Source organism: Microcaecilia unicolor, chromosome 14 (assembly GCF_901765095.1).
Source record: "Microcaecilia unicolor chromosome 14, aMicUni1.1, whole genome shotgun sequence".
Classification (NCBI taxonomy): domain Eukaryota; kingdom Metazoa; phylum Chordata; class Amphibia; order Gymnophiona; family Siphonopidae; genus Microcaecilia; species Microcaecilia unicolor.
In genome coordinates, this window is record NC_044044.1 from 30,278,835 (window position 1) to 30,291,918 (window position 13,084).

The 13,084-nt window shown below is 45.4% G+C and overlaps 1 protein-coding gene across 2 annotated transcripts; it reads right to left on the reverse strand.

Moving 5' to 3' along the window:
• RBM23 (RNA binding motif protein 23) lies at positions 1-11,521 on the reverse strand. 2 transcript variants are annotated; one of them, XM_030188230.1, is made up of 14 exons: positions 11,379-11,521; positions 10,767-10,845; positions 7,686-7,732; positions 7,559-7,594; positions 7,115-7,258; positions 6,733-6,792; positions 6,388-6,505; positions 6,147-6,299; positions 5,900-6,037; positions 5,749-5,814; positions 4,440-4,647; positions 4,184-4,273; positions 3,953-4,028; positions 1-1,068 (listed from the first exon to the last, which is right to left on the reverse strand). In XM_030188230.1, exons 2-14 carry the CDS (start codon positions 10,830-10,832, stop codon positions 1,065-1,067), a joined length of 1,206 nt encoding a protein of 401 aa, XP_030044090.1. In that variant the 5' UTR covers positions 10,833-10,845; positions 11,379-11,521; the 3' UTR covers positions 1-1,064. The 2 variants fall into 2 exon arrangements, with proteins under 2 accessions (XP_030044090.1, XP_030044089.1); XM_030188229.1 differs by having other exon boundaries at positions 10,767-10,848.
• Positions 11,522-13,084: the final 1,563 nt, after the last annotated feature.

Genomic DNA, 13,084 nt, shown 5'->3' on the forward strand with positions numbered 1-13,084 from the left:
TTGGGGTTTTTCCTCGGTTTATTTTAACTTTTTGGTTTAAATCAAAACATTTTACAAATCATTTCTGTAAATAGAAATTTGTAGGTTTTGGGGGTTTTTTTCTCCACTTTTCTGCTTTTCTTATTAAAGTCTTTGTACCATAAAGGGGAAACAAAGGCAGACACATTTAAAACAAAATCAAAAAAAAAAAAAAAAAAAAAAAAAACACCCAACCCACAAAAACCTTCCACACACACGGTTAACGTTAGCTGTTGATCTTAAAAAAGGAAAATTTACAGAGTTCATAAAACAGAGAAACAGATCTCAGTGTTACCATGTGGAGTAAAAGCAGCACCTGCAATACCCCCCTCTGTGACCACTGAGTCATCTACTCTCATGACAGTAAAGTCACTGCTAGTGATATCTTGTATACCAAGAGGTCCAAGTCCAGGTCTTGAGTGTAGCAGCAGGCATTCTTCAAGGCAGACCTCTGGCCTCCCTCCCCAACTGGGGTGCCGCTGGCACATAGCTAGAACAGATACTGATTACTATTTACAAAAGCTGGCAGTAGGGATGGATCAGAAAACAAATCCTCCCTCCCACCTTGTAGCTATTTTTTGAACAGTCAGGAGGTTAGGGTCAGCTTGTTTCATGTTCTTAAGAGTTTAATTAAAAAATAAAGACAAACAAAATGTGCTCTAAGACAGTACATTAAAAAAAAAAAAAGGAGAGCGCCGTCCAGTCCATGGTGAGGAATCACAGTTGCACCAACATGAGCTCAAGAACAGCAGGTGCTCCAAAAGGAAGATGCAAATGATCACACAATGATCCAAAATCAAAAGTATATATACATATACAGTTAAGTGAGCATCCACCCTCTCAGCCAGCAGAGAGGGAGAGCAGAAAGATGTCACAAAGCAGGCTCGGCCGAGGCGGCTGGTCTAAGGTCTTCCACCTGATGTTGGATCAGTCTGGATAGAGAAGAACCATAAACTCTTGTTACCTCTGGGTGGCAGCAGTCAACTGGCTGATGAGAATCTGAAGAGATTCAAGAAGCTGGACCGTGTGAGCTGCTCTTGAGCCTGTTACCTAAATGTCAAAGGCAGAGATGGTGAGCAGGGCACAAAATAAGCTGGCTCAACTATATTCTCTAATACTTCAGATCTCCATGACCTATTGACATCAGCTGAAAAGAAAAAAAAAGCTCACTTTAGGCTCTGAAGGAGTTGATCCTTTTGCATCCTTATGTAGCACAACAGAAGTACAGCAGAATAGCTAACACCAAGCTCATCGTCAAACGATAAGGTTGCAGGATGCACAAGGAGCAAGAGGCTGATTATATCTAAACTACTTCTAATACAGATCACCTACTACTTTGAGCAGTACATATATAACCAAGCAGGCTAATATATAACCAAGGTCAAACAAACTACATATGACAAATCACCATTGATGAATTACAACAAGTGGCTTTTCTTCAGGGGGGGGGGTACAAAAACATTGCAAGAACGATGGCACAGTGAGGCTGCAGCTGCTACACTAGGTTCATGGACACAGGGGAACCCCCCCCCCAAAAAAAAAAAAAAAAAAAAAAACACTTAAGCATTGCCATACTAGGTCGGACCAAAGGCCCATCAAGCTCAGGATCGTGTTTCTACCAGTAGCCAATTCAGGTCACAAGTTACATGGAAACAGTGTCATAGCCAGGGGAGGTACTCCTTGGCCCCCCCCCCCCCCCCTTTCATTGAGCCCAGGCCAATTCCAAACCTGCAGCAACCTGTAGCCCCACTAGGTAAAGAATTACAGTGCCCAAGCTGCTTCCAGATGCCAACTGAGCATGTACAAGAACTTAGCATGCTCAGGGAGTCCTGGTGTTGGTGGCAGGAGGCAATGCTGCCAACTTCCACAAGCACTGAATTTTTTTGGCTGACAGGGCTTCAGCATCCCTGCCAATGAAGGTATACCTCCCCCCACACACACAAATCAGAGGGATGGCTATGCCCCCACCTGGCAAGATCCTAAGGGCTCTGTTTGCTAAGCTCATAGGAATGTTATGGCCACCTACACAGCACGTGCTAAAAACGCTAACTTGCCTATAGTACAGCTTAATAAACAGGGCCCAAGAGTAAAACAGAGAATTTATGTTGTTTACCCCAGGAATAAGCAGTGGAGTTTCCCCAAGTTCATCTTAATGGCTTTTAAGAACTTGTCCAAACCTTTTATAAGCCCTGCTAAGCTAACGGAGAACTAATTAAGCTTCAAGTAAGCCGGCTGCGAAGTCCTCAGGAAACTAGTCTGTTTTCAGTCTCAGTGGATAGAGTTACTTGTGGGCCCTGGGATTTCTTTGTCTTGAGTTCTCTTCCTGGGGCTACTAGGTTAAGAGAAAACACACTAAATAAAAATGCCAGAGATAGTTCAGGAACTGTCTTGCTGGATAAGGGTTGAGACCCATGGGGGTCTCTTTTACCCTGGGGGTGTTAAACCCGGGTGGCCGAGTCCCTGCCCCCTGCTGCGGGGTTTTGGTTGCGAACCTCAGCTGTCTAGCTGTCTTTCAGCAGACTGGCATTTTGGAGTGCTGTGGGGTCTTAGTTGCTACTTCTTTCTTGCCCGAGTGTCAGTTAACTCCCCCCCCCCACCACCCAAATGTCACCAATGATCTACCACAGGGAAGTTGTGTGTAAGGGGGGGGGGGGGGGGGGGGGGGAGTAGCAAACTTTTGCTTTTTCCTCCTTTTGGCGTTTGTTTTCCTGCCACTCCAACGCTTCTCTGGAGGGCAATGGAGTTCCCAGGCAGCCAGTATTGTTCAGTCTGCAGCAAATGGTAGATGTGCAGCCTGGCTCTGGTAGGCCTCGCTGGGGGCAGTCTTTCTAGACCTTTTGGTCATTTCAGAGGATATTATTAAAAACAAAACCTGAAGAGAACCAGCTGTTCTCTAGTGTCGCTATTGTCTGCAGGGGCCACATGTGACCCCCAGGGATGTCACACCTGGGTGGCTAGGCCCCTCCCACTGCCTCAGGCTCCATTTGGGGAGGACCTCTGCGCCTCAGTTGCTCGTTTATTGCAGCCAGAAGCAAGATGCTGCAATAAAAGGAGCTTATTAGGCTGCATTGTAAGTGCATAATTGCACTTGCCAGTCTGAGAGTCCTAAAGTAGAAGAGACCAAGCCCAGAGGGAAGAGGATTTCACTACATAAATTCTTTTCCTGGATGTTGACTCCTAATGCGAAACCTTGCATCACGTAGTTATAGTTTTGGTTCCTCTTATTTACAAAAATTTAAAAAACACTCATCCAAAAATCTCACACGTGATCTACCATTTACATCCCATCTCCCAGTCTAGTCTCGTAAGGTCCTCTTGCAAATGAATTTTAACAACTTTAAATCACCTCACTTTCAAAAAGACCAACAGGAAAAAAAATTTTCACTCAGAAGACTAGTTAAAGATCTGGAACTTGCTGCCGGAGGATGCGGTAACAGCGATTAGCGTAGTATCTGGGTTAAAAAGGTTTGGACAAGTTTCTGAAGGAAAAGACTTATTTACTTGGATTGGTAGCATGGAATGTTCCTACTATTTGGTACTTGTGACCTGGCTTAGCCACTGTTGGAAGCAGAATACTGGGCTAGATGGACCATTGGTCCGACACATTTTGGCTTTTCTTACTCCTGTTTCCAGATCATTTATGTTAAAAAGCAGATGTCCCAGCACTGACCACTCAATCCTACTGTTTTCTATCTTTTAATAAGTTTTTAATGCACACTAGAACATTACCTCCTAATTTCCTCACTGAATGGTTTATTAGCTACTCTAATGCCTTTTGAAAATCCAATTTCAGTATCAACCAGATCACCTCTGTCCACATGTTTATTCACCCCTTCAAAGAATTGTAGCAGGCTGGGGAGGCAATATTTCCCTTGACTAAATCCATACCTATATGCTCAGTAATTTTGTTTGGCCCCAGTAATGCTGTACTCACATGGTTTGAGTGTTGAAGAATGGGAAGGACTGTGTTGCGAGGGTGTGACCAGGCAGGCTGAGAGCAGGGTTGAGCGCTGCAGAACAGAGCAGAATGGTTAAATGTTTTCCCAGCTCTTTGAGCAGGGACTGTCTCTCTTTGTTAAATTGTACAGCGCTGCGTAACCCTAGTAGCGCTCTAGAAATGTTAAGTAGTAGTAGTAGTAGTAGATGAGGCTGGGGAACAACTAACCTGAAAGGCTGGGGTTCAGGGCTGCTAGAGGGATGGCACCATTCAGCTGCAATGCTGCCTGCACAGCCAGTGGAAGTTGCATCCCTGTCCCTGTATTAAAAAACAGCCACACACGATTAGCATACCTTCTGCTACCTGAATTATATAAAAAATGACAAGCAGCACTGCTCACCCTTGAAACATGCACATCTTAACGAGACATGGCTAACCACTGAAAAACACTACTTGATCTATTCCCAGCTATCGCCAGTCTTACCTTCTGCCAGCTTGGCCATGAGATGAAGCCTGCCAGTAGCTCCCAAATCTATACCGCTGCGCTCCATGTCGTCACTGTCTAAGGCAGTAAGGATGTCTCCACCACCGTCAGACCGTTCTGTCACGTTGCCCACCTTCAGAGGGCGGCCTGCTAGCTCAAAGCCATTTAGTTGCTCCTGTGCTATGCGAGCACTCTCTGCATCCGAGAACTACCAGAAAAGATGAAACTCAGTTCAAGAAGATACAACTATTTGGTCACAACAAGATTCAATCAGCTCATTTGGAAAAATACATGCAATGACCCATACAGAATGCAAATAAAGATCTTGATTTAGGGCAGTTCTTCTCAAGTTGTCTTGGGTCACGGCGCCCTGCATTTCTTCTCAAGAGCACCGAGTCCTATCTTTGCTGGCGAGGATGCCCAAGCCCCACTGTCCGAGCTCCAAGCTGCTTGCGGAAGCAAATCGGTAGCATGCTTCAGCCACCAAACATCTGCATGCTCCCCTCCTCTTGCATCCAGCATCTGCCTCTTCTCTGACCCTATTCCCCCTACACTCATCCCTTTTCTAGAAGAGCAGCAGCACCAGAACAGAAAGTGATGTTCAAGGGGGCAGGATCGTCAGCCACTGCATGGCCGCAGTTTGTTTTACCACTGCTGCTGCTCAACTAGTGCAGTGTGCCATGCAGATTGAACAGTACATCTTTTCTACTGGAACCAACATGCCCCCCCCCCTCCCACCCCGGCGATGTCCAGCAAGCTGCCTCCCACAACTGACCTGTCCCAAACCAGAGTTGCTGCAAATCCAGGTGCCTGGGATACCTCTGTTTTCATTTTCTATTTTGAGGGTTTATTTTCACTTATTTTTAAAGTCGGTACTCTTCTCTCTCTAAGGAACGCACTCGAGTTACCCTTCCAAGGCACAGCATGCTCCAGAGGAGGGCTGGGTGGGTAGGAGAGACACAGGACATTGGAATGTGCACCCCTGGGGTGCAGAACAGACTCCTTGACACAAGACAAGCAAGTACTGCTGTCCAAACCCTGTTCTTTTCCTTCTGCCTTGTTTAAAGTCTTTTTTTTTCCGTGAATGTGGAAAACGGTGCACCCCCCCCCCCCCAACAAAAAGAAGTAGGGCTGCACAGAAACCACCTTTGGTGGGAGACTGAAAAATACTGAAGGGGGGGGGGGGGTCAAGGTTCTTATACAAGCTCATTAGTCAATAATTCTCAGTCTCCCTCTACTGGTAGGAGTGCATATACCACTCATAGGGAATGGTCTGGAATACACATTTAGGAACAGAATTGCTACTCACTGTGATGAAGCCAAAGCCCTTAGAGCGTCCAGAATCTGGCTCCTTCATCAGCTGGATGTTCTCTATCTGGAGAGAGAGAGAGAGACATTTTGTACTTGAACTGTGACAACTAAAAAGCAATGAAGATTAAGTCTAGTTGCAGAGTACTAACCTTGCCAAAGGGTTCAAAGATACCTCGTAGCATGTCCTCAGTGATGTTGTAATGCAATGAGCCTACATAAAGCCTCATGGGACCAGAGCTGCCCCGCTGCAGGTTGTTCGCCATGGCAGCCAGTCGGTTCTTCTCGGCCTACAGAAAGGAAATTGCAAGTTTTCTATCAATACTCGTGCGCACACTAAAGTATCAATGCCACCAAAAAGAAAAGGCCTCTTCAGAAATGCGATACCACCTCCCTCACCTGAGACACCTGGACAATGATAGGGACACCAAGTAGCCTCTGTCCAGTCAGCCCTATGGCCAGTGGCACAGACTGGATATCACAGAACTCCACGTAGGCAATGCCCTTGGATCGGCGTGAGTTCCTATCTGAGATGATCCTCACGTCACGCACCTGGGGGGAAAAAAAGAAAAAGCAGGCGGTTCAGTTAGGACACCAGCACCACCTAGTGCTTTTCCCATTGCCAGCCAGGGTCACGTACCTTCCCAACAGCGGAGAAGAAATCTTCCAGATCTCTAGGGCGAATGCGAGCAGCCAGCTGCATACAAAACACTGTGCGGGCATCCCGTTCCTCTGGAGACAGGTTATCAATGGGCGCCCTGGGAGGAGAAACCAAACATTGCTACTCTCAATACTCATCTCCAGATGACACTAGTAGCTAATACGCAACAAACCAGGCTCTGCACTAACCCTCTCTTCTCCAGTTGATAAAATATATATATATATATATATATATATACACACACACACACACAAGTATATAAAGCCTCTAGCCCCCATTCCCGATGCTAAAATTAAAAAGCTGATCCGAACTGCCATAATGTACCTGACAGGGCTCTTCTCTCGTCGACGAGGACTTCCACCCCTATTGCAATTAAAGCGATGCCTGAAAGAGGAGAGAGAACAGTGTACATCTAACAAATCCCCTTGCCAAAGGCTCCAAGTTTATCAGGCAGCAAGTAGATGCCATGAGATGCTTTGAACTTTCAAAGAATTATCTACCCTCGTCAGTCTTGCTAAGTTATAACATGCTCATACAGATACACTTACAATTTTTACTTGTATTGCACACTATTCAAACATACAAAAACAAAATTAACCCCCCCTCGCCCGAATTACTTCCAAGAAGCATAGAAATTAGCAGACCATAGGATAACACTGAGCAGAAAAACACTGCACTGATCTCCCCATCGTCCACCAATATTTACCCAGGGCTTCGGTAGCGGACACGCTCATCCCGCCTACGGTCTCGTGGGCTGTGCCTTCGATCCCGGCTCCTACTACGATGGCGCCGTTCGTTGGGACGGTACCGTTCTTTGCTATGGCTGCTTCTATGTCGGTGTCTCTCTCGGCTGTAGAACAAAAAAAAAAATATATATTGAAAAATGTTTTTTAAAATCCAGAAATGATCTCAATAAAGAACAGAGTTGTTAGCAACAAAAAAAATTAACGTTAAAAGGGCACTGCTTTAGTGAATAGATACTTCAAGTCACCCAGAAAAAAAGGTGACTTAAGAAACATCTGTCTTACAGACTGTCTGTCCCAAGCACGCTTTCAACATAAAAGGAAGTGATCACAGCAAATGAATGAAAATCAGAATCAGGCAGGACCCAAAAGAAATGGGCATGCAATTCCAACACCTGACTTTTTACCTGTGTCGACGCTCCCTGCTTCGGCTCCTCTTCTTCCTACAAAAGATAAGTGGTAAGAACGAGATAAAGATTTAACCGACAGACTCACATCAACTGATCCCCCCCCTTCCCCAGTTCAAAAGCTCACCTGCTGCTTTCTCCGTTTCTTTTTTCTTCCTTGCTCTGGCCTTCATCCTAGGCAGGTCGACAGAACATTATCACAATGATTGTGAGCAGCAGTAATGTGGAGCAAGAAGCAGAATTTACAAGATAAAGTTGGAGAAAATGGGGAAAACAGCGAAAGAAGGAGAAAAAAAAAGGACAGGAAACAAAACATTAGAACGCAAAACTACTGAATGTTTCTTCTATTAGCAACTTAAGAATATCTTTACAATAAACTAAATGAAATATGCAGAAAGAAAGGGGGTTGGAGGGAGGACAGCGCTGAGCCCTAAATCTGCCAGCCTTCAAATCACTGACGTCTCAAAACTCCCTTACACTGGTCACCAATACTACAGGGAAGAAAAGAGAAATAAGGGCTTACCTGCTCATTTTCTTTCCTTTAGTCTCTCCAGACCACTCCCAATGAGTGGATATATCCCCTCCTACCAGCACATGGGGAGACTATTAGTGATGTCCCTGTATTAAATTCTGTGCAGTCCTGTATCACAAGATGGTGGTAACAGCACAACAGACACCTCCCTCCCAAAGCAAACACCCCGAGGGGAAAAAACACCTTTTTTTTTTTTAAGTTCTTCACTAAAAAAACAGATCCTTCTAGAATCCAAATCACAGGACCTCCTGGGCAGGACTGCAAAGACCTACCTACCACCTACTGAGGGTACCGAGAAATACTGTGCAACACAGGGATAGGAGGGCATTATATACCCACTCGTTGGGAGTGGTCTGGAGCAGGCGCTAAGGAATCAACATTTTCAGGTCTCAACCAGTAACAAACTGGTTTCTGCTTTACTGGAAGAGACCCCAGAACTCACAGTACAAAAACACACCCACCCTTTAAAAACTCATACAATAGGAAGAGAAATGCAGGATTCTATCACCCCATGCTAACACAAACCTGGAAACATACCATCTCACCACAGGAGGGAGGGGATACAGAGACAGGATACAGCAAGGCAGCTGATCCCTTCCCACCCTTCTCCTCCAGTCAGCTCAGCGCTTTCCTCCTGCTATTCCAGTCCCCATAAGGGGTGGCTTGTATAATGAAAGCAGGGAGGTCAGATGGAAAACAAAATGGAGAAGGTTTTTGTTTTTTTTTTTTAACTTTGCATGTTCAAAGGCATAGGATCCCAAAAGGAGAATACTCTCCTCCACCCCACCCCCTCCCCGGCGCCTAGAAGCGCAACCAAAACCACATAGTTGTGCTTCAGCACAGTCTCCCTTAACCCTCAGGGAATTTTAATATTTCCAGTTTCTCTGATCTCACTGGCTCTGGCTGTTTTGTACTTTACCTGCGCTCCTCAGGCTGAGGGAGTTTTATTGTGTTTTCCAGGGAAAGCTTCTGTCCACCTCGTCCTGGACCAAACACAGTGCATTTTATCTCTTAGTATGTATAACCAGTTAAGAGATGATACACACAGCACGCAATTTTGCGGCTTGAGTAACGCTCTATCCTCACCAGCAACATGAATCCCACAGAAACCAGGAATATCCCCATACATAACAGATCGCTACCTATGTTGTCTTAACAGGTCTTGGTTCCCTAAGAGCCTTAAGGCAGTAGCACAGGGCGGGGTGTTAGCCATCCCCACTCTAGTGTTCAAAACTGTTTTGCTTATTTATTTATAAAACTTTGAACACTAAGCTTCACTGCAAAATGGGTACAGGCACAAAATTTAAAAAGTATCAACCCCTCCCCATATCATGAAAATAAGAGTGCCACTTCAAATGTTCTCAACAATGAAATCCTAGCGTTTTCCACTTACATTATAGCTCTCTTACTATGTTTGTCTTCTGGGCAACCAAAATTTCTAAAGAATAAAAAAATACCATGGCATGCCCAATATGCAGCCTTGCCGCCCCCCCCCCCCCCCCCCTTGAATAAACAAAGGATAGGGATTCATACAAGCTTATCTAGTAACACCTCTGAAACGAACTTCAGTTACAACCTCATTTAAAATGAACAGTTTTCAACTTTTCTTTCCAGTACATTAAGAACATACTGACAAGTTCCAAATTTGGGAGTTTAAACTAAAATCTCAGCTCTGGTACCTTCAGTATCCAGTTTTTGATGAAAGTTAACATTGCTGCAGTAAGAGGCTTACTTTCAAAGAAATTAGACTTACAAAGTTACAGAAAGATGTACGTTCAAAGCACTTAGACTTATAAAAGATCCATAGGTTATGGAACTTTGTAAGTCTAAGTACTTTGAAAATACACCTCTATGAGGCAGTGACCCCCCCCCCCTTCTACTTCCTTTATTAAACAAAAAAAAAAAAGTTTGTTAAACCTCTAATTCTTTCTCAACCAGTATTTACCAACAGCAAAACTAAACTTCAAGGGCACCACCACAAGGCGTTTCTATAGCTTACTCAAGACAAGCTACCTCAATAATATCAAATTATTATGTGTCAAATTTAGTTTAAACAAAACTCTCCCGCTGTGTGATCAGACGACACACCCACCCCCAAAACTCCAGTTCCTCCTTTTCATTGATGGCAGCAAGATGACAGTGCAATTAGGTACAGTTGAGATTTCACTACCTTATCAAACCAGTGTTCAAAGGAGCTGGGCAAGAGAGATCTTTAGGGTTCTATAAAGAGAAAGGGTGCAAATCCGTTAACCACTGGGCAGACAATTAAAAGAAATTACAGAACAACACTCAAAAACACTCGTCCAAGCATGCACACAGAAGGCCAAGAATTTGTAACAGGAAGGCGGCCAAGAGGAGGGGTTATACTTGACCTCTGAACCCCTCCTCAGCTGCCTGACATGGTCTCGCCTTCCCCTTTCCTTGAGTGGACGCTGTCCTGGTGTCGTGTATTTCTGCGTACGATCGGACACTGCTGTGGACGGTGCATCTAAGAGGAGAACGGAACAGACAGCTAGGAGAGGAAAGGGGGGTGGGGAGATGGGGGTGGGGGGGTGGGGAGAGGAAAGAATGTCACCAAGCAGCGAACAGCCCCCACCCCTCTCTCCTGTTCCACATTGAGAGGGCGGAACTTTAGACCTAACTCCTTTTTGTTGTTGTTGTTGTCCTCGTTTTTACCTCTTTGTTCTTGTAGGGCGCCTCCAGCATAGCCTCAATCACAATGTCGAAGTCGTCCGACGCCATGATCCTTTTGCTTCTTCTGTGTCAAAGAGAGAGAGAGAAAAAAAAAATAATAAAAAAAAAAATATATATATATAATAAATAGAAAAATCTGCTAAGCGTAACCATGAAAGAGACCCCGCGGTGGAAGGAACCTGCAGCAGGATCCGCGCCCCGCCCGTCGCGTCACAAAGACCCGCAACAATGTAGCACTCATTTGCCTACGTGTGACGTCGGCACCAAGAGGACCATTAAAAGAGAACCTTCGCCCCTACGTCACAATCCTGCCTCCCAACGCTTGTGACGTCATCGGAGCCCCGGGCCCAAGAGACACAGCCGGCTGCAGCAGCCTTCGCGGCCTCGCTCTAATGACGCGACGCACCGAGGTGTGACGTCACAGCAACGCCACACAACGGTCGGACAAGAGGAAACGTGCGCGTTCGCCCTAAACCCAACACCCGCGCGCTAAAAGCAACGCAAACCCCCCTCCCCCACCCCCAAACGTGCACGCGGCCTTGAACGATGAAAGCCGAGGGCCCGCGCGCCCCCCCTCCTCCCCGTCGCCGTTACCTCCTCTGCTCCGCTTCCGTATGAGCGTTTTTTTCTCCCTTTCTTATACTCGTTCTCTCTTTCTCTGCCGTGGACACAAAATGGCGCTAGTTCCTACTCGGCCTTTCCAGAACCTTCTACCTCAAAAGCTATTCGGAAGAAACTGGGACTTACCGCCTGACTCGTAGCGCATTGGTTAAGGGCTATACGTCAGCTTCACACTGATTGGTTGCATTGCTCGTTCTTCAGGTTTGTCTCCGCCCTCTTGTCGCGCTGGTTGGTTGGAGGGTAATCGATGGGCGGAGATGAAAAAAAAAAAACGTTCTGGGCGCTGATTGGTTACCAGGTGTTTCACGGAGAAAACGTTCAGTGGTTGGTTGTTGAGGGATGGGAACACCACGCGCGTGCGTAAAAAACGGAGAAGAAACAAAGAGGAGGGGTAAAACGGTGACGTAGCCGTTTTGGCTCTTTATGACCTTTGACCTTACCCTTTAATTTTATACTCTACTTATTAGGATTTTATTTACTGCTTTTTTAAAAGTAATTCGCTCCAGGCGCAGTGCAGTATATGAATAAATCAAACATGAGCAATGGACAGTTGCAGCAGCAAATAACAATCCCTTATCCGTGTTTGCTTTCTGTTGTTGATCATCCTATTTTTTTTTTCTTTTGTCTTTTTCTCAACCAACCGCTGCATCCTTTGGCATTTAAGATTTGGGTTGGGGTTGAAAGAGTAAAAAAAAAAAAAAAAGAGCTGAGACAGAAGCAGAGAACGGGTCATAGTACAATAATGGCCCTTTTCAAGTACCATGCACATGCCCTTTAAATAGGACCTGGCTTCTCTTTTGCTCTGCTGTTTATAAAGTTTTAAATACACATAAAGAGAAATGGGACTTGATATACCGCCTTTCTGAGGTTTTCTCAACTACATTCAAAGCGGTTTACATATATTCAGGTACTTATTTTGTACCAGGGGCAATGGAGGGTTAAGTGACTTGCCCAGAGTCACAAGGAGCTGCAGTGGGAATCGAACCCAGTTCCCCAGAAACAGAGTCCACTGCACTAACCACTAGGCTACTCCTCCACTCATGCCACCAATAAGAGCCAACCTCATCAGTGATGTCACAATGGCTTGATTGCCTGATACTTGGCTCACTTCTGGTATTGTGATGTCATAAGGAAAAGGGAAATGGGACTTGATATACCGCCTTTCTGAGGTTTTTGCAACTACATTCAAAGTGGTTTACATATATTCAGGTACTTATTTTGTACCAGGGGCAATGGAGGGTTAAGTGACTTGCCCAGAGTCTCAGGGAGCTGCAGTGGGAATCGAACCCAGTTCCCCAGGGTCAAAGTCTGCTGCACTAACCACTAGGCTACGCCTCCAATCATTCCACCAATAAGAGCCAACCTCATCAGTGATGTCACAATGGCTTGATTGCCCAATACAGTTCCCCAGGATCAAAGTCTACTGCACTAACCACTGGGCTACTCCTCCACTCATTCCACCAATAAGAGCCAACCTCATCAGTGATGTCACAATGGCTTGATTGCCCGATACTTGGCTCACTTCTGATAATATGATGTCATAAGGGAAAGGGAAATGGGACTTGATACACCGCCTTTCTGAGGTATTTGCAACTACATTCAAAGCGGTTTACATATATTCAGGTACTTATTTTGTACTAGGGGCAATAAACACTAAAAATACCTTTGATACCCTAGCT